Source organism: the organism of the source record quoted next, unplaced genomic scaffold (assembly GCF_019419815.1).
Source record: "Pyrus x bretschneideri cultivar Hongxiangsu unplaced genomic scaffold, Pyrus_bretschneideri_v1 Contig55, whole genome shotgun sequence".
In the NCBI taxonomy this organism is placed as follows: domain Eukaryota; kingdom Viridiplantae; phylum Streptophyta; class Magnoliopsida; order Rosales; family Rosaceae; genus Pyrus; species Pyrus x bretschneideri.
This window is the reverse complement of record NW_025999793.1, coordinates 2,564,805-2,589,762: the sequence shown is the minus strand read 5'-3', so window position 1 is coordinate 2,589,762 and position 24,958 is coordinate 2,564,805. Positions and strand designations below refer to the sequence as shown.

The 24,958-nt window shown below is 39.1% G+C and overlaps 1 protein-coding gene across 1 annotated transcript; it reads right to left on the bottom strand.

Annotated features, from left to right (window-relative positions):
- Nucleotides 1-4,159: 4,159 nt before the first annotated feature.
- On the bottom strand, nucleotides 4,160-5,705 carry LOC125470969 (F-box protein SKIP22-like). The gene has a single exon (XM_048570812.1). It carries the CDS (start codon nucleotides 5,615-5,617, stop codon nucleotides 4,160-4,162), a length of 1,458 nt encoding a protein of 485 aa, XP_048426769.1. The 5' UTR covers nucleotides 5,618-5,705.
- Nucleotides 5,706-24,958: the final 19,253 nt, after the last annotated feature.

The following is a 24,958-nucleotide window of genomic DNA, read 5'->3' as shown; positions in this document are numbered from 1 at the left end:
CAAGATATAACGATTAAAAAGGACGGAATATAAGATACATCGGAATATAATAAAATTTTGAGAATGCAGATGAAATGCAAGTCATCTTTACACGTTGGGATCACGTGGAGTATACCATTTTAGAACAAAGTAACTTCGATACGTCTCATTATTGCATGCTCTGAAAAGAGAAATGGTTCTTGGAAACTTACACAAATCTAGGAAATTAAAAATTTTGTACTTCTTACTCTAAATAATTAAATAAAAAACCCTCTGTTTTAACGTGGACTTGGGTTTGGGTATGCTGCTATATAGCCTCTGTTTTACTTGATCTGTTTGGGGGGTGCGTATCTTTGTGAAGATTTTTAGTTATCTTATGTTGGTTTCGGGTGCTAGCATTCATGAAATTCTTGGGTCCGCACAGAGAAAAACGTCATCCGTACGCCCATGAAATACAATTAAACAAGAACCGGAATGATGTAGTCCTCCGGGACATAAGAATTTCTCCTAGCACCCAATTCGCCCAAAGAATGTCTTGTTGAAGAAGAATAGATACCAAACAAGTTGGTAGTTCACGAGAACCGCAAAGTCGATCCTATGAAATTAGGATTGTCCCTGACGAAATGCGTCGGGGAGACCGATACAATTGAGATTTCAATAGGAAGTCCGAATAAAATTGAAGATGAGTTCATCTCCATGTAAAGGAGTTGGTTCTTGCATTGCATGAACCACATGGATTGTCTTGTACATTGAATGAAATATGCAAGCGATGATCGGTTTTTGCAGTCTTTAATCTTTTTACTAAGGTTTCGAGATACTACAACAACAACAACAACAACAAAGTCATTTCCCATTAAGTGGGATCGGCTATATGAATCCTAAAGCGTCATTGCACTTGGTTTTGTGTCACGTCTTCCGTTAGATCCAAGTACTCTAAGTTTTTTCTTAGAATCTCTTCCAAAGTCTTCTTAGGTCTTCCTTTACCCCTTCGACCCTGAACCTCTCTCCCGTAATCGTATCTTCTAACTGAAGCGTTAGTAGGCCTTCATTTCACATGTCCAAATCACCGTAACTGATTTTCTCTCATCTTTCCTTCAATTTCGGCTACTCCTACTTTACCTCGGATATCCTCATTCCAAATCTTATCATTTCTCGTGTGCCCACACATCCAACGAAGTATTCTCATATCTCCTACACTCATTTTATGTACGTGTTGATGCTTCACCGTCCAACATTCTGTGCCATAATGACACGCCCGACCCTAATATTCTCCAAACACCAGGGTAGGCATGTGCTAGGCGACACCCGAAGGTGACGAAGCCATATTAGGATGCATGAGAACTAGAAACAATTAACCGACATAACTAAAACTTGTAAATTTAATTATAATGAATATGCATTTACGGAACGTGTTCACAGCATACAACTAATCTGAGACAAAAATATATATATATATATATATATATATATATAAAATTGAATGAACAAAGAGATAGGTCCTACACCGAGAGGACTCGAAGATGTCGATGCCAGGATTGTACGCCTCAAATCTAAGTCTTGAGGGGGCGCAAAACAAAACATGAGTGGACCAAGTTTATATATAAGTAATACTAAAACAATTATTCATCAACGTACTAACCCCCAAAGTTTAGGAAAACTCAATAGTATAATATGTAATAGGTTAACCCTAGCATGCCATAAAACCTTTGCGTAAAACATATATCGTATATAATATGCTTAGTAGTGTTATCATAAACGGAGCTCAGTAACTAAAACGTCATAACGTAAAACCACGTTCATAAGTAGGTATATAGTCATCAATCATATATACCACAAAGAACGTAAAGTCGATAAAACATGATAATATAACATAAAGTGTAAATCCAATTTACTCATCAACGTTTCATAAAACGTAACCATTAAATCATGTTTTTCATGTATGCATTTCTAATAGTAAAATATGCATTTTAGAAGGGGTCCACTCATAGATACTTTGCCGTCGAAGAGCCATGTAAACAAGAAAGGATGAAAACGCCATACACAATTGCACCTAAGCACATAAAGGTACCAATTAATAAAATTATACTAAAACAGTTGAATTTCAGGAAACGAACGTCATAAATGGATTTAGGACGTCGAAAAACATAAGGGGGGACCTTGGGTACTCCCATGCGCCGATTTGGGTCGTCGGAAAGTTGGCCGGAAAAGTCGTCGGCGCCATCGTGAACGGCGGTGGAGCACAATACCTCTGGTGGAGGCGTGTGTGCTCCACGTGCCGACCAAGACAGACGCCCACGTGCGCCATGTGCAAGCCCACGCACAGACTGGGTTCTGGGTTTAGGTCCGTTCAGTTATGGGTTTTTAGTTTGGCTTATTTAGGTTTGGGCTGGGTTCCATGGCATAAATGCTTGGTTTGAGTTTTAGGGTTAATGGGTTTGGGCTTTAAGTTACCGGGTCAAGTCAACCCGGTTTTCAGACCGATTCTCATGGAGACGAAAGCCGGAGCTTCCCAAGCTTCTGTCAACCTCGATTCTCTACCATAACCTATGATCTACCCACCAAATTGAAGACAAACAAGAATAGATTAGGATTATACCTTTGATTTCCTAAGTAGTGGTCGGAGTTGGCTAGAGAAGGATCTGGAATTCATGGCATTCTCGCCGGAAATCTGGGGAAGTCTCCCCGAGTAGTTTTCTGTCACAAACGTCCCCAAAACAACTCAAAATCGTCCCAAACTCGCATAAAAACACTATCCAAGAGATTCTAGTGGCAACACCACGGTGCCATGAGACACGAGAAGGTTTGAGTGTTCTTCCCTTGCTCCAGGGTTCGTGGAGCTCGCAGGGCTAAAGGGTAAAGGTGGTGAGTGGTGCACGAGGGAAGGAAATGATGCAGCGATGGAGAGAGAGAGGTTCGAGAGGGAGAGAGACATAAATGGAACATAGAGAGAGAAAGAAAGGAGATATATTTTTTTTGGGGGGGAAGGGGTTGTGCCATGTGGCAGACAAGGGAGGAGAGAGGCTGGGGGACCAAAAAGTGAGTGGACCCCACCCGGCTCACCATTTAAGACCTAAAAGCAAACCCATTTCAAAATAAATATCCCAATCTTAGTGAAGTTACAAAAATGCCCTTTCGTTCCATAAATTCCGCAACAGGTTGTTACACATAAAGCATTGCTAGCCTTATTGCCGTCCTATAAAATTTTCCCTTGAGTTTCAGTGACATACGACAATCACACAACATGCCGGATGCACTCTTTCACTTCATCCATCCAACTTGTATTCTATAGTTAAGGTCTCTTTTGGTCCTAGGTAGCAAAAGCAGTCGATTTTTGGTACTTCCTGATCTCCAATCCTCACCCCTAACTCATTTGAGCCTCTGTTTGCACTGAACTTGCACTCCATATACTGTCTTTGATCGACTTAGGCGAAGACATTGAGATACTAAGGAGAGAATTTTTGAGTTTCAGTTTCTTGTGTGTTTCTTCACTCTCTTTGTCAAATATAAAGCTCCTTTGGTGTTTAAGGGTTCCTAGCAAGAAATAAATAGTTAGAGCTCTTTCCTCCTTACACAGCTCAAGTTCGCGGTTTGAAGTTAGGGTAGAGAAGATGAGGAATTTTTTCAATCTTAAAGGGTACCGAGACTCGAATTTATGCATTTGTTAAAGAGCTTATTCCTTGAGAACAACAGACTATAGCACTTAAGACTAAAGCAACACTAGGGGAATGTTCAACTTGTCCTTTGAATTTGATTTGTGGATGTCGTTATAACGATTATTCAAAACTGTGGTTCAATTCAGTCTAAACAGAATGTTACCTAGAAGTTTATAACCAAGCAAATTTAACTAAACAAGAAGCTGCCCGTGTGCACTCAGCACCGGCAGAAATAAATAAAAATTCGGAAAATAATGCAGCAGAGCGGCTTATATGCACATCAAAAGCAGAGAGACCAACACCAAAACTACAAAACTTAACTTCAAATTATATCCAAAATCCAACTGTAATCAACATAAGAAACAACGATGTACACATCAACAAGAAGAAAAAAAATAAAACAGCTAAAATTTACGATAACTTGGTCTTAATACCAGCTGGAGATTAAACAAGATGCTTATTATATATACTACACATACGAAACATGAACCTGCAGCTTCAGTTCCAGCAACTTCCAAGCGACCAGATCAGATATCGAACCCTCCCAGATCGCAATTGGGTGAAAAATTACGCCGCATACCAGATCTTCGGGGTTGTTGTAGAAGAGGGTGTGCTTGTCCAGTAGGATCAATTGCACCAAAGAGTGGAAAGCGGTCATAATCTCCACCAACTATTCCACCAATCCTTGGAGGTACAAATGGGTTAGGGTCCCTCCTGATACGGTTGAAATAAGGCCTCTCAAATGATCTCCACCTCACTACTGCTTTCATTTGTTGCTTCCTAGTCTCCCAATTTCCAACAAATCTAAACTTCCAGTTAGTCACTGTTCCTTCACCTCCAGTTCCTTCTCCTCCGCTACCATTACCGAACTCCTCAGCGTACTTCTGCTTCCACAACTCATCATTATTACCAAGATTTTGCAGCTCCTTACAAACACAACCCACCTTGGCAATGTCAACACCAGCCAGTGGCTCTAGAATCTTCATTTTGAGCTCCGGTGGAAGGCACATAAGGCTCGGTGGTGCAGGCAAACCAGCCTTTGCGCAAAGATCAATCAGCAATGGGAATGTGATCCCATCTTTCACAATCTTCCATAACTCTAAAACGAACCCATCTCTGTCATTGACATTTTGGGTTTCATAAACATATTTAATCGTTGGGGCAAATCTGTTTTTGTCCAAACATACCTGATAGGGCGAAGAACCGCCATTTGCCAAAGACCCATAAACATTCACAAAATGCCCCAAATTCTGAAACTTCAACACAACCCTTTCAACCTCTCTACCAGTATTGCCCCAATTTCGCAATATCTCAGGCAGTGTATACGAAAGTGAAATCGTTGAACCCGTCCTTTGATTGGCCAGCATACCCGAAAACGAATCGAAGCCAACGAAACCAGACTCTAAGAGCACAGCTTGTACAGCAATCACCAATAGCCTGCGATTGCTACGGTCGTCTCCCAACTCCTCCCTCAGTACCCTCTTCAAGAAAAATGAAACAGGGTACTTCTTCAACCCTAGCGCATCAGACGGGTCATCAATATCCATACATTCGGCACCAGAAACCACTACGGTTTCCGAATTCGAACCTCCAGACCTCTGTTTTTCAGCAATTAAATCGGCCATAACAGCCCCTTCGTCAATTAGGGTTTCGGAGTTTAGGAAATTCGAACACTGGGGCTCAGTTCGATTTGGGGATTCTGCGGACGAATGCGAAATTGGATGGAAAGGCGAAGCTAGGGCTTGGGAGGAGGGGTCGAGAGTGTAGAAGACAAGGTCGCCGGAGGTGATGCCGAGGGAGTGGAGGGGGTCGTGAGGGGATGGCGCGTGGAGCTCGTCGCGGCGGTTGAGGGAGAGGCGGAGGGAGGAAGGGGCGGCAGAGATTAGTTGGGAGACGGTTTGTTTGAGGTGGTGGAAAGAGCAGAGATCGGGGACCTCCACTCGGATGGTCTCTTTGGTTTCTATCAATCGCAATCTCAGTTTCATGCTTTCTTTCTCGTTTTTGTTTTTTTTTTTTTGGGGTTTTTGAACTTTAATCCTTCAACAATATTAAAATTTCATAAAATTTTGATGTGAGATTGAATATTAATTTTAGTTTCTAATGTGTACTTAATTCAAATTCAAATTCATATTATATTTTTGTTTTTATATTTAATAGATAACTTGTTTAATGTTATTACATTAAATTTTAAATTTATTATTATACATATTCTAATTCATTAAATTTATTTAATTTTCTCTAACTAGTGTACCTAAATGTCTGTATCATAATATATTTTACTAAATTAGTGTATCGAAATGCGGGTACCTAAATATATTGTAATGAATTAATGACACATAAGAAAATATGTAAAAACATAAGTGTACCGAAAATTCTGTACCTAACTATATCATACTAAACTAGTGTTCCAAAATATCGGTACCTAAATATATTATACTAAACTAGTATACCGAAATGTCTATACCTAAGCATGTTATACTAACTCAGTGTATCAAAATGTTCGTATCTAAATATATTGTAATGAATTAGTGATAGATAAGAAAATATGCAAAAATATAAGTGTACCGAAAAATCTCTACAAAAATATTTTTTTATATAAGGTGCTTACTATAATGAGAATTAAAATTTATAATATTTTCATAAAATTTAAATTCACTAAATTATAAATAAATAAATAAAGACATTGAATGCATATACTGGCATTAAATAGAGTCTAGGGACTAAAATCAATTTTTAATCTTTAATAAGACATTTTTCTAAACTTCATCTTATTTAAGAATTAAAATATAGTTTTCTATTTTTTTTGGGTAAACGTGAAATGCAAGTGTTAGATTTTATATACGTAGAAATTCTATAGACTATTGAGGTAATTTTATTTAAATCACCACAATTCCAAACCAACTCTAACTACTTTCAATTTTCAACCCAAAAAAAAAAAAAAACAAAAAAACTTCTGTCTAGAGCTTTTAATTTTTGGTTTTTTTTTTCTCAATATTTTTTTTTAAAAAAAATTGAAAACTAAATAGTAATCAAACGGTTCTTAATTAAACAAAATTTAGACACATGACAACTACAAACTACATACAAGTGAATCATTGATTGCAGTGTTGAATCCCAAATATTTTTCCTGAAAGCAGGATGAAAAGGCTCAAAGTTAATATAAGATTTTTTGAACTTAATCTTCATGACAAAATGGGATCACTAAATAGAGTATTACCAAGAAGTTTATGGACAAAATTTCTGAGGTTAGATATGTATGCTAGCCAAATAAAGGAATCAAAACACAGTTGACAACCCTGTCTACCTGAATTCTGAAATCTTCATATATGAAACCATAATCTTTTCTTTTATTTTATTTTATTTTTTATTTTTTATGAAAAGCATTTATTTTGGAGTTCAAAGTGTTACACCACTACAAATAAGCTAGGATCCAACTTACTTTGCGAAACTTTATGTTGTCACTGAATGAAATGAACGAGTTGACCGAACAGGTATTGCAAAGTCATGTGATTGTATTCCGAAAAACAAAGAGGAGAATCAGAGTCACCTTAAGTTTTGGGGTTTCTACAGCAGCTTTGGCAATGGTTGGCTTTACGGCACTCCAAAGATGAGCTCATTCCGTATGGTGTGACCATGAGCAGCTTCGTGGATGACAAATCTTAGACCAAAGGTGTGTTGCCTTTAGAAGTTAATATTGCTGGTCGAAATCATATGACCATGATAAGCTCATATATATATATTTTAGATTTAGTTCACTTGTCTTTACTTAGTTAGTTCCTTATATTTTTGAGCTATTTACTTTGTTTTTGTATTTTGTAGGATTTTTCAAGCAAAGAAGAGAAAAAGTAGCACAAGTGAGATTTTAAGTAACAAATTCGTAAAAACTGCCTGTGCAGATCAGCTGACTTTGGAAACGAGTTGCAAGCGGCTTAGAATGAATTAGAGAATGAGCCTTATATGCTTAAAAAGCTACAAATGTCTATTTTCTAGAGCATTTTAGTATCATTTTTCTAGAAGAAGTTATGGTCGTTTTAACAGTAAGAGGTTTTGAAAAGGTTAAGCAGTTTGTAACTGACAAGAAAGCAATGAAAGCAATGAAAGCAATAAACCCAATAAATCCCATTAGCCAAAACTGTTGCAGCCAAGAAAACCACAAGCCAGCCGACACCTATTCAAATATCAAAGGAAATGGAATTAAAGATCAGAATTAAGTGGGAGTAATTGGCATAAAGGCTACCCAAGAATTACAATTGTTTTACCATTTCCTCTCACTTATTGTCATCACTAAATGGCTATTTAGTTGGTGAGTTATGGAGAAGAAAACGATGTAGCAAGGATGTGGTTTAAAGGAAGCAGCAAGAAGGCTGCAGTTTGCAGCGGCAAGGAAAAAAGGAAAAAAGAGGCAGCATCATTGGGAGAGAAAGGAAAGAGGAAGAAGAAAATCTTAGCATTCTCTTCTTTTGGTTTTATATTCTTAAACTCATGTCTTACCATGTCTTACTTTTAGTTTAATTTGAGTATTATGTGTAACGAATTTCTAGAAATTAGGGGCTTTTTTGAAGGCCCGAATATGCATTGCAAGTTTGTTATGACATTTTGTTTCAATTTCTTTTATGAAAGATGAAAATTGATTCACTACTTATGTCGGTGATGAATTCTTTATATATTTTTTATGGATGCATACTTTGTAAGCGTATCTCGGATTCTAATGCTATGAATATGTGTGTGCCTGCCCTTATCGAATGAGGATTGTTAAATCTATGAACACGCGATTCTAGATTGCATGCTACGGACTAAGTTAAGTTGAAAACGTCATTCTCTTAACATACAACATAAGAAAGAGTAATATGTTATATTCTAAAATTGAACCGACTTGAGCATCTTCATCTGGAAATAAAAGAAACTTGAATGAAACATAACATATTTGCATGATTATTTGTGTGCTACTTTGTGTGTTCTTTGAATCCTATCAAACCACATTTTTCATAGTCAATTCAAAGATTGAGTACAATGCGCTGCTCAGTCGCGATTGGATTCACCAGACTGGTTGCAACCCTTCCACGCTGTATCAGGTTTTTATTTCCTAGGATGACATGTCAGCTATAGTCCAACTGGCTGACAAGCAGCCGTTCGAAACCAACATGATCCAAGCCCGCTACTATGATGACCAAGTTGGCTACATCACCCTCCAAGGCTTCAATGAAGAAGGAAGGTCGACTAGGATCTCTGTCCAGAAAGCCATCGAAGTTGGCACCAAAATCGTTCAACAGGATTTGGTGAGGCTCTGCTTGGCTAACTTCGCTGACTATCCTGATGCCTGATACAACACGACATGACGTACAAAAAGCCGTAGTTTCATCTATTACGGAATGACTGCTAGCTCATTGGTACACAATCTCTAAACAACCGAATTCTGGTGTAAACTTGGTGGAGTTCGTCATCGAAGGGAATAACAGATCAGTACTTTCACTTGATAAAGTCTAAGCAACATCGCCCGAACTTGAAATAATTGGCCTGAAGTCAAAGATCCTCTAAAAGAAATCAATGTAGGAACAGCCGATGAACCTTGGCCTTTATTTATTAGTTCTTTATTGGCTCGGCTTATGAAGGTCGAGCTTTGTAAATTACTTAAGGAATTCAAGGATTGTTTTGACACACGCCAACTCGGAATGTCTACTTGGACTCTGAATTGAGTTGTGCTGGCCGACACTTGGAGGGTGACGAAGCCATAAAGTGTAGTGTAGTGTAGTGGAAAAAAGATGTGAATTAATTTAAACCTAAAAGTGCCTAATTAAAAGAGTGCACATGTGAGTAGGATTGAACCCATTTCACACGTGATGGCAGAGCGTAAGATATTATAGAAATAGGATGATGGTTATACCACTGAAGATAACCATCTCCTGAGGTTTGCCAGAATCCTCGTTTACACGTAAGCACCACTACTAAACCTGGAGGGGCGAAAAATAAAGTTGAGTGGGTCAGCAAAACAACGTTTGTAAGAAAACCTTTATTTTTGAACATAGTAACCCCTCGTTGTGAAACAAATATAGTTTCTGTAAAACATACTATGTAAGTATGTAAACAAAAGTACAACATCAATATAACCAGAAATATGCCAAGTCATGATATATCAAATGCCACACTAATATAATAATGTGATAATCAAGTATAACTAAGTGCTCATCCACCTAAGCTGACACATGAGTTCGTACATATAATTTTTGACATGAATAGGACTGGGTGTAATCAATATGCTCTAGTACTACGATCACATGAAGGCTGGTGCCGAAGCATGGTCACATACGAGTTAGAATTACCTAACGCAATTTGTACGACATTACTGGCACCTAACTTGGATCCAAGGCGAGCGAACGGTGCAGATGTGAACATACATGTGAAGGACTAGTCCTAGCTCTGGGGCGAAGTACTAACACCGGAGTGCAGCAAGATGAGCATGTACAAATATTTATAAATGTCATGACAGTAATATCCCAACCATATAACAACATTTATCACATTTATTATCACAATAACGATACTTGGCAATATAAGCGTAAAAATGAAGTAAATACGCATTCATGGAAGCTATAATTATATATAGGTATAAAAACAAACTACTCACTTATAGATACACAATTGAAATGAAGCCTCCGAGCCTTGCTTGACCCCGTACGTCCTCGGGATATGTTTCCCCTATATGTGAAATAACTATTTAAAATTAATTAATAACACCTATATGGAAACTTAAATAAAACCTCTGTAGATTGCTCCAACATAAGCTTTAAATATATGAAAACAATCTACTCGACGTCACAGACCCACACATGTCGACCACACATCGGCCGAAGGCCGGACGCTTCGTCACCCGCCTCCACAAGTGGTTGCACAAGTAGCCACGCGCCCACGCTCCAAGCATAAGGGAGCTATTTATGTACACCTATGCACCGCGAGTACAAACATACTTGCCTTTCTCGCGAGTTCCTGCAATTTTTGCAGGTTTTTTTATCCAACTTCTTGAGCTCATATTGAGCTCGATTCTCAACCAAATTCAATGATACAAAAACCAATTTGAAGCTAGGAATGTATTGAACTAATCTACAACTATTGAAAGCTCATTTGTGGTTCGTGTTGTTTAGAAATTGGGTTTGAAAGTGGCCATTTTAAGATCCCACATCGGTGGGGTGAGGGTTGGTTCCTGGCCTTATATGTACATGCCCATCACTTTCTAGCATGACGCATTTTGGGTGGAAGCCCAAGAACAAATCCATGAGGGTGAGGCCCAAAGTGGATAATATCTTGCTACGGCAGAGGCGGGATGTGACAGTTTGGTACGTCCGCTCGGATGTGTCGACGAGGACGTCGGTTTCCCTAAGAGGCTAGATTGTAAGATCCCACATCGGTGGGGTGAGGGTTAGTTCTTGGCCTTATATGTACATGCCTATCTCTTCCTAACATGACGCGTTTTGGGTGGAAGCCCAAGAATAAATCTATGAGTGCGTGGCCCAAAGCGGACAATATCTTGCTACGGCGGAGGCGAGATGTGACATGTTTTACTTGGAGTTACCACGAGATGTCTAGCCTTGACAAGTCCCTAGTCAAGCACAAGCTACTCATGAAATCTGGTTGCAAACCATTCAGCCAACTTCCATGCCGATTCTCAACCGAAGTTCAGCTCGGCATTAAGGGCGAACTTGTTTAAAAGCCGGCTTTATTCAAACGACTCTGTATGTTGAATGGTTGGCAACCAGTTTTAAAGAAAAGTGATGCCTTGTGAATGTGCATTGATTTCCATAATTTGAATTTGGCAACTCCTAAAGATGAATATCTAATGCCAATTTTAGATTTACTGATCGATGGCAAACCGCAAGATCTTATCTTTCATGGATAGCCACACCAGCTACAATCAATTTTTCATCGTTGAGGTTGATGTCCATAAGACAACATTTCGGTGCCCTGGGGCATTAGGAACCTATGAGTGGGTCGTCATTGCTTTTGGTCTTAAGATTGTCGGCACCACATATCAACGAGCCATGAATATTATTTTTCATGATTTAATTGGCACCATCGTCGAGGTGTACATTGACGACGTCGAGGTCAAATCTAATCCTCACCAAACACATATGGAAGATCTTCGATAGACTTTTGTCCGTATACGCCAACATAAACTCAAAATGATTCCTTCTAAGTGTGCCTTTGGCATATTTGCAGGAAATTTTTTGGGTTTCCTTATGCGTCACCGTGGAATAGAGGTTGATAAAAACAAGGCTTGCATAATTATCGGCGCTTCATCACCAACAATAAAGAAGCAATTGCAATAATTGCTCGATAAAGTCAACTTCCTATGCCGATTTATTTCTAATTCGACGAGAAAGATGAAGGCTTTCTCCATGCTCCTAAAGCTGAAGGACTCGGATTGTTTCGAATGGTGAGGCGAACACCAAGACGCCTTTACCCAAATTAAGGTATCTCTTACTAGTCCTTCAGTCTTAATGCCCCCACAACATGGAAAACCTCTCAAACTTTATATCTTGGTTGCCGAAAAATCCATTGGTTGTCTTTTGGCACAAGATAATGACAATAGCCGAGAACATGCCATCTTTTACCTCAGCTGAAATCTTAACTCGACTAAGATAAATTATTCGGTTGTTGAAAAACTTTGCCTTGCTCTATTCTTTGGAGCGTCCAAACTCAGACATTGCATGTTTCCCTTGGTCACTTAGGTCATTGCTCAAATAGATGTCATCTGCTATATGGTTACTCAGCCAATTGTCAAAGGCCAAATTGAAAAATGGATTATGTCTTTATCTGAGTTTAGTTTACAATATGTACCTCATAAAGTTGTCAAAGGCCAAGCTTTAGTCGACTTCCTTGCCCAACATCATTCTCCATACGTATTTGGGGGCAATGATGTCGAAATTGGCATGGTACAGACGTGTAATAATTATTGGACAATGTAATTTGATGGGCCCAACACCTTGACCTCGCCCAGTGTTGGCATTGTCATCCAATCACCTGGCCACCACCGTTGGTTCTTTGCTTTACTGCACCAACAACCAGGCCGAGTATAAAGCCCTTGTCATCGATCTTAGCATTCTCCATGAATTAAAGGCCACTTAAGTTCTTGTCCTTGGCAATTCGGAGCTTGTGATTAACCAAATCAATGGGACTTTCTGTTGCATGAGTTGCACTTTGGCATTATATCATATAGTCGCCATCTATTTGGCTGAATCATTTGCAGGCATCACAATCAAGCAAAATACTGGTGTCGACGAATTAGCTCAAATGGCCTCTGGCGCATAACTCATGGAGGGCGAGGTAGGCGGGTCATATCGGTCGACAAGCATTTATACCCGGTTTTGGTCAATCAACAAGCTATCAAGATGGAAGATGTAATTCAAACTCGAGTTATGTTTTTGCCTTCGTTATTAAAATGGGAGATCCATATAGACATCTGTATGGTCGAAGTGTTGCCAGATGATTGGAGAAAACCAATTATACAATATCTAGACAATCCTTACGGTAAACACGACCACAAAATGAAGGTACACACTACAAATTATGTGGTATACCAAAATGAATTATATTGAAAAGGTGAGGACGGCTTATTGTTGCTATATCTAGGCCCAGATGAGGCCGTCCAAGCTATTACAGAAGTCCATGAGGGAATATGTAGTGCCCATCAATCCAGCCAAAAAATGCATTGGTTGCTTCGATGACATGGATATTTCTGGCCAAGTATTTTGAAAGATGCATAAAATACACATGCAATTGCTTACCATGTCAAATCCACGAACCTGTTCAAAGAATCCCCGCCGAATTGCTTCTTTCAGTCACCAAACCATGGCCATTCAGAGGATGGGTCATGGACGTGATTGGCAAAATCTCGCCATCATCCGGTTTAGCGAAACTTATGTGGATACTTGTGGCAACATATTACTTTACGAAGTGGGTTGAGGCAAGGTCATACAACGAATTAACATTTAAGGAAGTTTGTGATTTTGTAGAAGAAAACATCATGACAAGATTCAACGTTCCAAAGATGATCATCACAGATAACGGTACAATTTTCACGATCAACAGATTCAAAGATAACATGGCTAATTTAAAAATTCAGCTCGAACAATCTACGTTGTATTATCCACAGGCCAGCGAGCAGGCTAAAGCTAGCAACAAAGTTTTGAGAAGCATCTTCAAAGATGGTGAAGGATAGGCCTGGTATGTGGCATTTAATTTAAACGAGGCTTTATGGGCATATTAGACTTCCTTTTGGTCAGCAACAGGAACAACTCTATATGCTTTAACCTATGGACATGATGCTATCCTTCCAGTCGAGCTAAGTATAAATTCATTACGAATTATTGAGTAAAGTAGTTTACTTAGCGCTAAATATAGCCAAGTAATGAGGTAGGATTTGGAAGATCTACAGGAAGCTCGACTTGATGCTTATAATTTATTGGTCACACAGAAGAAGATCACCGAGCAAGCTTATAATAAACGAGTAAAGCAATAAACATTCGGCGATGGTGACTTGGTCTGGCAAACGGTGTTACCCGTTGGGAAATGGTCGCCAAATTGGGAAGGACCATTTGTTGTGCACAAAGTTCTCGATAAATGGGCATATCATCTTAAGGACCGAACTGGGTTGGTATAGAAGCTACCAATTAATGGAAAATTCTTAAAGAAATACTATCCAATTACTTGGAAGATGTGATAATAAAAAAAATAAGATTTTAATTTTTTTGAAAATATTACAAAAAGGGTGTTAGAGCTCAATTGGGCCATAAGTCGGCATCGAGATCTAGTCTATGGGGTGAGGGAAGAAAAGCTTCTAGTGAAGCTTTAACCTCTAGCCACTTTACTTCGCCCATGGTGGTCTCGGCCTGCCGAGTCCTTTTGTAAGCTTTTAGTGCCTGTATTTGCTTCGCCCTTGCAACATACTCTCCCAACTGAGGTTTGACTACCTTGAAATACTTTTCAAACTCATAAGCAATGGCAGATCTTTGGGATTGAAGCTCGGTAACCTAACGGTTGAAATCTGCCATTTTCTCTTTCTTATTTTTAATTGCTTCTAGAGTCGGCGAGATGGTTTCCTAGGCGGCCGTTGCATCTTTTAGGTTCTTGTCAGCTTAAAGAGCTTTCTAAAAAATACCGAAGTATAGTCGAGTTCTCTCTAGGATGGTCGTTAAGTGAATGACACTTTCATTACTAACTAGTCCATTAGCTGAAAGGCTGTTCAGGCATTCACCAACAGAATCGAGGCTTTTTTTATTGAAGAGCTTGCAAGGTCAAAAGGGATAAAAGATGCTGCAATTTCATCAAAGCATTGGGCTCGGTTGGGGCTACAGAAAGACCGGCTGCCCCCGATGTGCTGGCCAAAAAGGTGTCAAGCTCGACTTTCCATAAAGGCTGCACAAGAAAGAGTATTAGATAAATAAAATTAGAGGAATAACAACAAGGAAGAGATGTTTTAAACTTGTCGAGAGTTGACTTCAGCCATTTCTTCTGGGGTGTTGGTTGAACCTAGAGAGTTTAATGGCCAAGCCTATTGTTTAATACCGCTCTTCAATTCACACTGTAGATGAAGGTTATCTACGTTTGAAGGCCACCTAGGCAGCCATGAAATATAGATAACGTCTTTTGGCGCATAGAAATTTTTTGTAAAATGAACGACCAGGCACCTGACAGTTATGATTTTTTTTGGTTAAGTATTTTAAACAAAAGTCAAAATGAAACAAGTGTGAGACTTACGAAGACCGAAGTAATAGCTTACTCGAGGATGCTAATGTCCTGGTCTTGGGGATGAACTAGTGTTTCTACGGTCGCCTTGTGACCAGTAATAGCAGTTAGCTCGGTCACTGACGTTTCTACAGTCGCCTCAGGATCATCATTAGCAGCCATTTCAACCATTGGATTGGCCATCTCTTAGTCTAGGCCAGACATTGAGGACATGATAGCTTTGCCTTTTTCCAAAGGCAAATGAGTCGTGCTATATCGCTCGATTGGTCGAGGATGCCTCACCAGGGGGTTTTCCTTGCCATCATCCTCCTGACAAAAAAGGAAAGTTGTAATTCAATTGAGGAGTATAGAATAAATGCTAGTAGAGTATTCATACCTCTTCATCTAGAATTAGCGGCACATGGATAATCTTTGGATTGGGAAAGGGAGCCATCATGGCCGAGTTGGCTATTGTTTTTTTAGGAATGATGTTGGGCTCTAGGTCAACAATGTCAGCGCTAATTGGTAGGATGATTGAGGGTTGGATTAAAGTTCCTCGGTTGTTGAGATGTTTGTCGGTTGTTCAACCAAGATGGCGGGTTGTGCAACGATCGTTTGATTAGCAATTAGGGCCGAGGAATTCGATAACGTCCCCATTTGGGCCTCAGTGCTTGGAGGGGGATGAATGGCCTCATGAGTTGATGTCTTTATTTATTAGTTAGAGATCACGTGAATCTCACGCTGTCTTTTGCTAGCCTTTTGCTTCAACTGTTTAGCTTGTGGGGGTTGCTGTAGCCACTTTCGGTGAAGAAGCATGAGTTTTTTTGTTCCTTAAATGGTGGATTGGCAGCATTGTTTTTAGAAAGTATGGCCGAAGTGGTTTTGGGAGCAAAGGCGAGGGCACATTTCTTCTTCTTAAGAGGAAGGGCACTTTTCTTTTTAAAGGCCGCCATTGCTAACACCTAGGTGCGTTTGATCTCACGGCCGGCTGAATAAACTGATAAAATGTTAGTGCAAGGAGAAATTATAATCTTAGAAGTATGGATAACATAGAGTTTAAACCTTGAGTCATCTCATTGGGTTTTGGAGCAGCATCTTTAGCTCATAGGTTGAATAGACCTTAGGTATAAGTTTCCCACCAGTCGGCAAAAGTACTAACACCTTGGGTCTCATGGGAGTGCGGCCGAAGGTGAAATTTGCTGCACTGCTCGACGAACTCTTTTTTTCGCCTCTTCATATTCACGTTCAGATGAATCGACGAGGCATAAAGAGAGGTATGGGTCATCGTTGGAGGTATCCAAGTTGCCAAGATAGGAAATGTGAGTGATACACTTCTTAGCTTGCTGGCCGAGCGTCGCAACCGAAAGGAAGGTCATGTGTCAGTAGAAATGACCCCCAAATTTTCCCGAAGGTCGACATCCTCCGTTTCTTTCCACACAGATGTGGGAAGTTTGATACTAGAATGGTAGATTCTTCGGTGACAAATTAAGAACTTGTCATCTTTTAAGTCCTCTAGGCCGAAGACGTATCGAAAAATTTCTTTGGTTGGGTGATTAAGGATAGGAAGTGAGGCCAAGTGAAAGCCTAGTGCTTTAGAGAAGCCAAAGTCATGGCACTCCGGTTTCAAGGTTGTGAAGTAGATTTGTAGCTAGAGTTGGAAAACCTAAATAAGGCCATTATGGTACTGGTTAATCTTCTTGACCGTGGCCTCAACGAGGCAGCGAGTAAGGTTGGCAAAAATGATTGAGCTGAGGACTAAGTGGTGACCACTTGTTAAGGCCTTGGCTATTGGCATGTTCTCAACGAGACACTTGTTTGACTTGGTCCAAAAGATGAATTTATTGTACCAGTAGAACAAGAAGGCCTCGTATTCACCCTTCTTGAGTTCTTCTTTTTCATGGTCAGCGAAGTGGGTGATGAGGGTGCACTGCTTGAACACTTCGTCTTTTGGTACCTCTTCCTAGTCTTTCTTTTTTTACCACCTTGCAAGCTCGCTCATCGAAGAGAGTTTTGAGGTCGAGGATGTATTGGTACGCAGACAAGGCAACGTTGATCGAGAGAGCGTGAGGAAAGGTGCCTAGAATGGCAGTTGCGTTGAGGATGGTGAAGGTAATTAGATTGAGGGGGAAGACCATTGTTTTCGTTGTTGAGCACTAGAAACTTAAGGTGGCGAGTAGTAGTTCTCGAACCATAACTAGTTCAATGTTTGAGAGTTTGATGGCATCGAAGAGGTCGAGATTGGTCCACACTCCACCAAAATGAGGTTTCATACGGTCGACCTAAGAAGCCCAGGCCAAGGGAGTGGAAGGCTATACACCTTGAGGTTTCACAACTTCCCACTTCGCCCGGTCATGAGCTTTAAAGAGGGTTTCAAGGTAGTGAGCTTTCATCATCTCAGTAATGGTGGTTGGGACATCTTCTTTGAACAAGGGACCTAGGATCTCGTGGGGTTTGGTTTTATCCTTTTCAAAATAGAGGGTTTTGATCTTATTTTGATCAGTAATGTCTTAGCATTTAGTGAACTCCTCAGTAAGTTTGGTGATGAAGGTGTTAGCATACATGGTTGATAGTGAAAATGATTTGGAATCGTAATTTAGAACGAAGCTTAAGTCTGGCTTTTTTAGGAAAACAGAATAGAAGATCGACGGTCTCAGATTCAAAATTAGGAGGGCAAATTCTACCAAAATCCTTTATAATCATTGCAAAATTTAGAAACCCAGGTGAAAAGGTTGATATTCACGTAAATCGAGGTTGCACGATTGAGTATATCAACGGACTTTAATGCATGATCATTATGGGGGTGATGTTTTAGTGACTACGCGACTCAGGCGTGAGGCACGTGTGTTGCCAAAGATAAGCAGACACGACATGAAGTTGCCACATGTCAGAATTTCATGGCGATTAGGGACTGCCATGCAGAGTGGGGTTTGTGCCCAATAAACACATTTGAGTGGATGAATGGAGAATATTTGCTTCTTCAATTTCGTTGCTTGGCCAAATGTTGTAGGCTGAGGATCTCAAAAGTGAGGGGGCACTATTTGGGCCCAAAATGACATTTTTGGATCGAGCCCATAATCATTGTCGGCCCAATGAATAAGGGACCAGGAATCTTAGAATATTCTCAAGAAAAGCCCAGCCCAATAGAGTTCCACCAAGTCCTATCAGGAAATGGTTTCATCTGGATAAATGGGACGATCGAGTCCTAGTATAATCAGGAATCCTCATAGGTTAGTTATGCTTTGAATAAGAAAAGATGCCAAGAATCAAGGGTTGAATCTAGGTAATAATAGGGTTGGATTCAGAATTCTACATGAATTAGGACTGGTTAAAGCCTATTCGAATTTGATCAGGGAATTGGAATCCAAATGGAACTCAACTTCCGCTATGAGGACTTGTTACTATAAATAGAGAGAGGAATGTTTCATTCAAGGTTTCTTAAAATCAATACACAAATCTACCTTGCTCAAACTCTCACTCTATGCGAAACCTCTCAAACACCTTGAGATATTTTTATTTTACCTTTTTTTTGCCAACACATCTTTGGTTGGTAACCAACAACATCTTCAGTTTGGATAAACAACACTGGAGCATAGAATCATTCGATTGAGGAGCTCTTTTAGTTTGGATAAATAACACTGCTTCAAGACCGACTATTATATATCCTAGTCTCGGTCAGCAAGGATTTTCTGAGTCCTTGTTGGAAAAGGTCATCTTATCAGCCTTTTCAAGTAAAGTGAGGTGTTACCAGGTTACAACATTTGGCACACTGAAAACCGAATTTGATATTGAACTTTGCAGAACTAGCAACCTTGTCTTTAGGCACTAGAACCCAAAGGGCAAGATGTTGGAAATGTGCCCTAAAGCCAATCATATGATGATACTTTACGACATTTCACATGTTAAACTAATCTAGTTTAATATAAATGGCAAAGATTATTGTTTAAAGCCGTCTCATATAAATGTTATATGCTTAAACGATAAGTCCAAGGAATATGTAATTGAGAGAATGTGATCTAAAGAAGTTAGATTCATGAGACCATTCTCTTTCGTATGCATATGCTAAATGTTCTTGATCATAGGATTACCAATTGGGCATTGACAAACCGTTAAGATTAGTACGTGCTATATCTTCCCTTAGAAAGAGTGACTGGTCTTGAGTCATTGGTGTGACTGACACCAAGATAAGCATGTATGTGTTTAATAGAGAATAAGTCTACTGAACGCGATCAACGAGGAGTTCTCATACTCATGTCACATGAGAACTCATGGTTGGGATAATGCAAAGTAGTCCTTTAACTTGAGGCATCATAGTTGTCTTGTGGTTACGTCCTTGATCTTTGACTATATCAAAGTCACTCTGTCAAAGGGTGTCCATGGCATAGTTAGGGTTAAGCCACTTAGCTATGGAGGCAAGTGAATGCACAACAAGGGATCTCTAACTTTAAACCGTTTGAGGGAAAATACTCTATAATATGATTAAAAATCTCTGGCCAGAGTATGAATGAGATTTAGGAAGTCGTTCCAAATCACATTCAAGGTAATCATATAAGTAATAGAATCACATTGGATAGTAGACATGAATAAACTATCAAACCAAACAATGTGGTTAAGAGTATTGTATTAGAGAAAGGCCGTATTGCATTGTAATCCTAAACTGAATAGGTTCTCCAACTCTTCTGATTAGCTTGGGTAGCCATGACATACTGCTAGGTGTCACTCATAGTTTGTGGAAGCCCTAAAGGTGTATAATCAGTAAAGGGAGAATTGAAAGTAAGTTTCAATTCACAATCGATTTAAAGAGTTCTAATCGTCCACTGCCTCGCTAAAAGGAGCCTAATGGATCGTACATCGAGTAATGTAGAGATTGAAGAAACAACGGAGATGAGTAAGGATAATTAAATGGTTTAATTATTTATGGCTAGGATTAATTAATATGTTAATTAATCAAATGAATACGTTTGTTATAGACCTCGGGTTAATTTTGGGCCTCAAGGCTGAATGGGATTTGAATGTCAAGTCCAATAACTCAAGTTGTATGACAACTTGAAAACATAAAGGGCTTCAAAGCCCAAATAACCTACAATGGCCAGCCATATAGAGATGGGTAGTGAACTTTCCTTAATTGCAAGTTTGCCACTCCATTGTGAGGTGGTATAAAGGCAACTTTATAGCCATTTCATCCTTAGGGTTTTTCTTAAGAGAAAAGATGAGAACACAAAGCTCTCTTGACAATCTAGGAGGCCGGCCACCTTGGAGAAAATTACTAGCATCTATTTCCTCCATGGTCACTCATCTCTTCATCAATGCTCTCCTTGGTGTGGAGACTTAGAGGTAATCTATTTTGGGAACTTGGAGAATCCATTCCTTCATCCATCTAAGAAGTCATGGAGCCAAGAAGCAAAGTTCCTCCATCTATATCCATGGAGCCAAGAAGCAATGAGACTAAGGAAAGAAGGCCCTCACGTGGATGAATATCCTTTGCTCAGCAAATAGATGTTTCAAAGGTATAAAAGTTTCTCAACTCTTTTCTTTAAGATTTGAGTTGAGTCTTGGTTCACCACAACTACTAGGCTTAGAATTTCATGGGTAAAGTTTTGTTTTTGAGTGCATAAAAGCATGATTCTACCTTTTAATTGTTAATAGCATGCATAGATGTTGCTCAAATGAACTAATTTTCACAAATATCTCCTTCACGAGACGTGTTACTTCCTTGGCTGCAGACTTAAGATTTAGAAGTCATCAGCGAGTCCAATATCACATCAACATTCATTCACTCCCCGGCCGAGCTCAGCCAACAAGTTGGCGCATCCTGCATTCAACCGAAGGGCGTAGTTAGCTTATTAGCTATTCGGTCTGCGCGCTGCATATGTTTAGTAGTTTTTAGGGTCAACAATATAATACTACAATTAGGCTAATATTTGGAATGTTCATGTTTTGTAGGCTTTTGGACCCATAACAAGTGGTGACTATCCACACACCATGCGATCAATTATTGGAAAAAGATTGCCAAGATTCACAAAAGAACAATCCAAGTTGCTAAAAGGATTATTTAATTTTCTTGGAATAAATTATTATGCTGCTTGATATCAACTAGTACACCAAAGAACAATTCACTCCGGACAAGCTACGTAACAGATCCCCAAGTTGATCTTACAAGTGAGTGCAAAAGGAAACTTTGAATAGCTTAGGGCTTGTTTGGTATCCTATTTGAATTTTTTTTATAATTTCTCAAAACATTTCTTAAGAATTTTTCTTTAAAACAATTTTCTTTAAGACTCAAAAACTTGTTTGGTATGCGATTTAAAAATTTAAATCTTATAACTTAAATTGGACAAAGAGATCCAAAAATAGGGGGTTGAGAGAGAAAGAGGAGAGAGGAGGAAAGAAAGTAAGAGATGATTGGAGGAAAGATAAAGAAGTGAGAGGATCAGAGGAGATAGAGAAGAAGAGGAGTGAGAGAAAGAACTGAGAGAATGAAGAGAGTGGATTGGAGGAGAGACAAAAAAGGTAAAAAAAATAAAAAGAGAAGGGGGAGAGAGAGAAAGAAGAAAAGAGAGATAGATTTGGAGTGAGAGGGGAGGAGGGAGAGAAAAGAAAGGAGTGAGTTTAAATTTAAAAACTCTAAAAACTCACTTTTTGGTATTACAGACTGCTTCAAATTGGTTATGTATATATCCATAAGGAATTCACGATCTTGTGCTCTACACAAAGGAAAAATATAATGATCCACTCATTTATATTACTGAAAATGATATCTAATACATACTTTTAAGCCTTGATTAATTTTACATACTTTTAAGCCTTGATTAATTGCAAAACTTTCACATATTTATAGTGGTGTAAAATGAAACTACACGTTTTCTTTCATTTATAGAGGAAAAAACTAAATTTAATTTTTTGTGCAATAATATGTACGTAGGTGTATCTGTAACATCCCACATTGCCCAAGGGTGTGGATCCTGTAAGCCTTATATGGATATTCCCATCTCTACCTAGCACGAGGCCTTTTGGGAGCTCAATGACTTCGGGTTCCGTAGGAACTCCGAAGTTAAGCGAGTTCGCACAAGAGCAATCCTAGGATGGGTGACCCACTGGAAAGTTCTTGTGTGAGTTCCCAGAAACAAAACCGTGAGGGTGTGGTAGGGGCCCAAAGTAGACAATATCGTGCTACGGTGGAGTTGAGCCTGAGATGTGGTGGGGGCTCGGGCCGGGATGTGACAGTTCGGTATCAGAGCCAATCCCAGGCCGGATGTGTGCCGACGAGGACGTTGGGCTCCTAAGGGGGGTGGATTGTAACATCCCACATCACCCAGGGGTGTGGATCCTGTAAGCCTTATATGTATATTCCAATCTTTACCTAGCACAAGGCCTTTTGGGAGCTAATTGGCTTCAGGTTCTGTAGAAACTTCGAAGTTAAGCAAGTTTACGCGAGAGCAATCCCAGGTTGGGTGACCCATTGGGAAGTTCTCGTGTGAGTTCCCAGAAACAAAACTGTGAGGGTGTGGTAGGGGACCAAAGCGGACAATATCGTGCTACGGTGGAGTTGAGCTCGGGATGTGGTGGGGGCCCGGGCCAGGATGTGACAATATCAGAGTTGAATAATTCAGAACTATCACTTGAACAGGCCCTTCATGATACTAGTAGAATTGACTACTACAATTGTCACCTATGTTACCTTCTAGCGACGATAAAGTAGTTATTAACAAAATAATTAAGGCTATAAATGGTGCCAAATAGTAGGGATACTTTCCATGGAAATGTTTAGATGACTTTGAATGGGATTCTGGATACTCCATCCAATTTGGTTTAAACTACGTGGATTATAATGATGGGCTGAAAAGACACTTAAAACTCACAGCACACTGGTTCAAAAATTTGCTTAAGAAGAAATTGAAGAAATTCAAAGAAGTACTGTTCATTATAAACATTTAAATGGATAATTTTCCTTTTTATGTATTTGTATTTCAATTCCTTATGCATTTGTGTTTCCTTGCAATAATGTAATATTCTTTGGGATTTAATAATTCAATAAAAAGCTATAGGAGCTGTGAATGCTACAGTAAAACCTCTCTCTATAAAGGAATAACTTATTTATAGTCATAAAAAGTTTGGGTCCCAGTTTTGGTTCAGAAATAAATTCCACATTGTAATAAGTTATCATTTTTCTGGGTCATGTTGTAAGGAAACTCGCATCGACATAGTAGTAATTGTTAAGAAGTACAATAATAAGCAAGGCCACAAATAAAAGTTTAAAATGGACTAAAATATTTCTCTAATGTTGTTTGGGACGATATATTTTTTTCTTTTTGGAGTTGATACCATAGGTTTGAGCTTGTGGGTACCTATGTAAAACCTTATCAATATCTTCTTGTTGAAGTCAAAATATTTCTAGCGCCTCAGGATTATCTCCTTCCCCTTTTGCCTAATCGTATTAATGATTCTTTTTTCAATTAAAGCGTACTCAACTTTTTGCACAACTTAAACACAAATGTTTTCAGTTAGCTGATGTTGCATATGACCTTGGGTGATATGACAAATTTGATAGAAGGAAAGAAAAAGTGTACACTTGAATTGGTCGAAGATTGGATTGTACATATTTGTCAAATTTAATCAGAAAGGAGAATTAAAGAGTTTAATCTTTTGCTATGTATTACAAACACCTATTTTTTATTCTTTGTTGAACATAAGGATGCTAATCGATTTTAGGATAAATTACACAAAGCTACCTCAACTGTGAGTCGAGTCACAATTTCATATCTCATGTTTTAAAAATTACAATGTCATACCTCATCTTACGAATTTGTTGCAATTTCAGACCTTTGTCAAATTTTCTGTTAATTTTTCTATTAAATGCTGATTTGGCTTGAGGCAGGTCCATTCCCCAGCCAACTGGATTAAAAAAATAAAAATAAAATCATTTAAATATTTTTATGAAAAAATTTGGAACCCACACCTACAAACTCATCATCCTCACCCTTTCTCATTAGTCCACTCGTCTCCGCCGAACCTTCCTTCCTTCACCACCAAAACCAGAACCCACTCCCCCACCGCCGTCTTCACCCGCCAATCACCACCCTCTCTCCCTGCTACTCTTTAACCTAAATTATTCACTACCTATTATTTTACCATTTTAGTCCCCAATTTTGTTAATTTAGTCAAACAAATTAAATTCTGAAATTTCACAAATTTGGTGTGCTCTATTGCTACGCCCTTTTGACATCTCTGCCATTGCCACCAGCAAATCCTCATGCATCCATCTTTTTCTTTGCCTTTTGTTTCGAACATGTGGTGGCGTGTTAGTCAATTTGTCCACATACAATCAGGCGAGCATCCTCTTGGGCAACGACACTAGGGACATCTTGGGCAACAACAACAATCTTCCTAATCTTCCTAAACTACCAACACCTATAATGGTTAGCTTAAATAAATTTTATATACATTGTATTGATTGAATGAAAAAATTCAATAAAATCAACAAGAAACAAACCTGTAGAATCGAATTTAAACCTATAATAGTTAGCTTACAAATGTTGATGCACAAAATTAGTGAGACTTTGGAACAACGTAAAGTGGCAAGTTTGTAACCTTCGCAAGGTTGTTCTGATCACCTA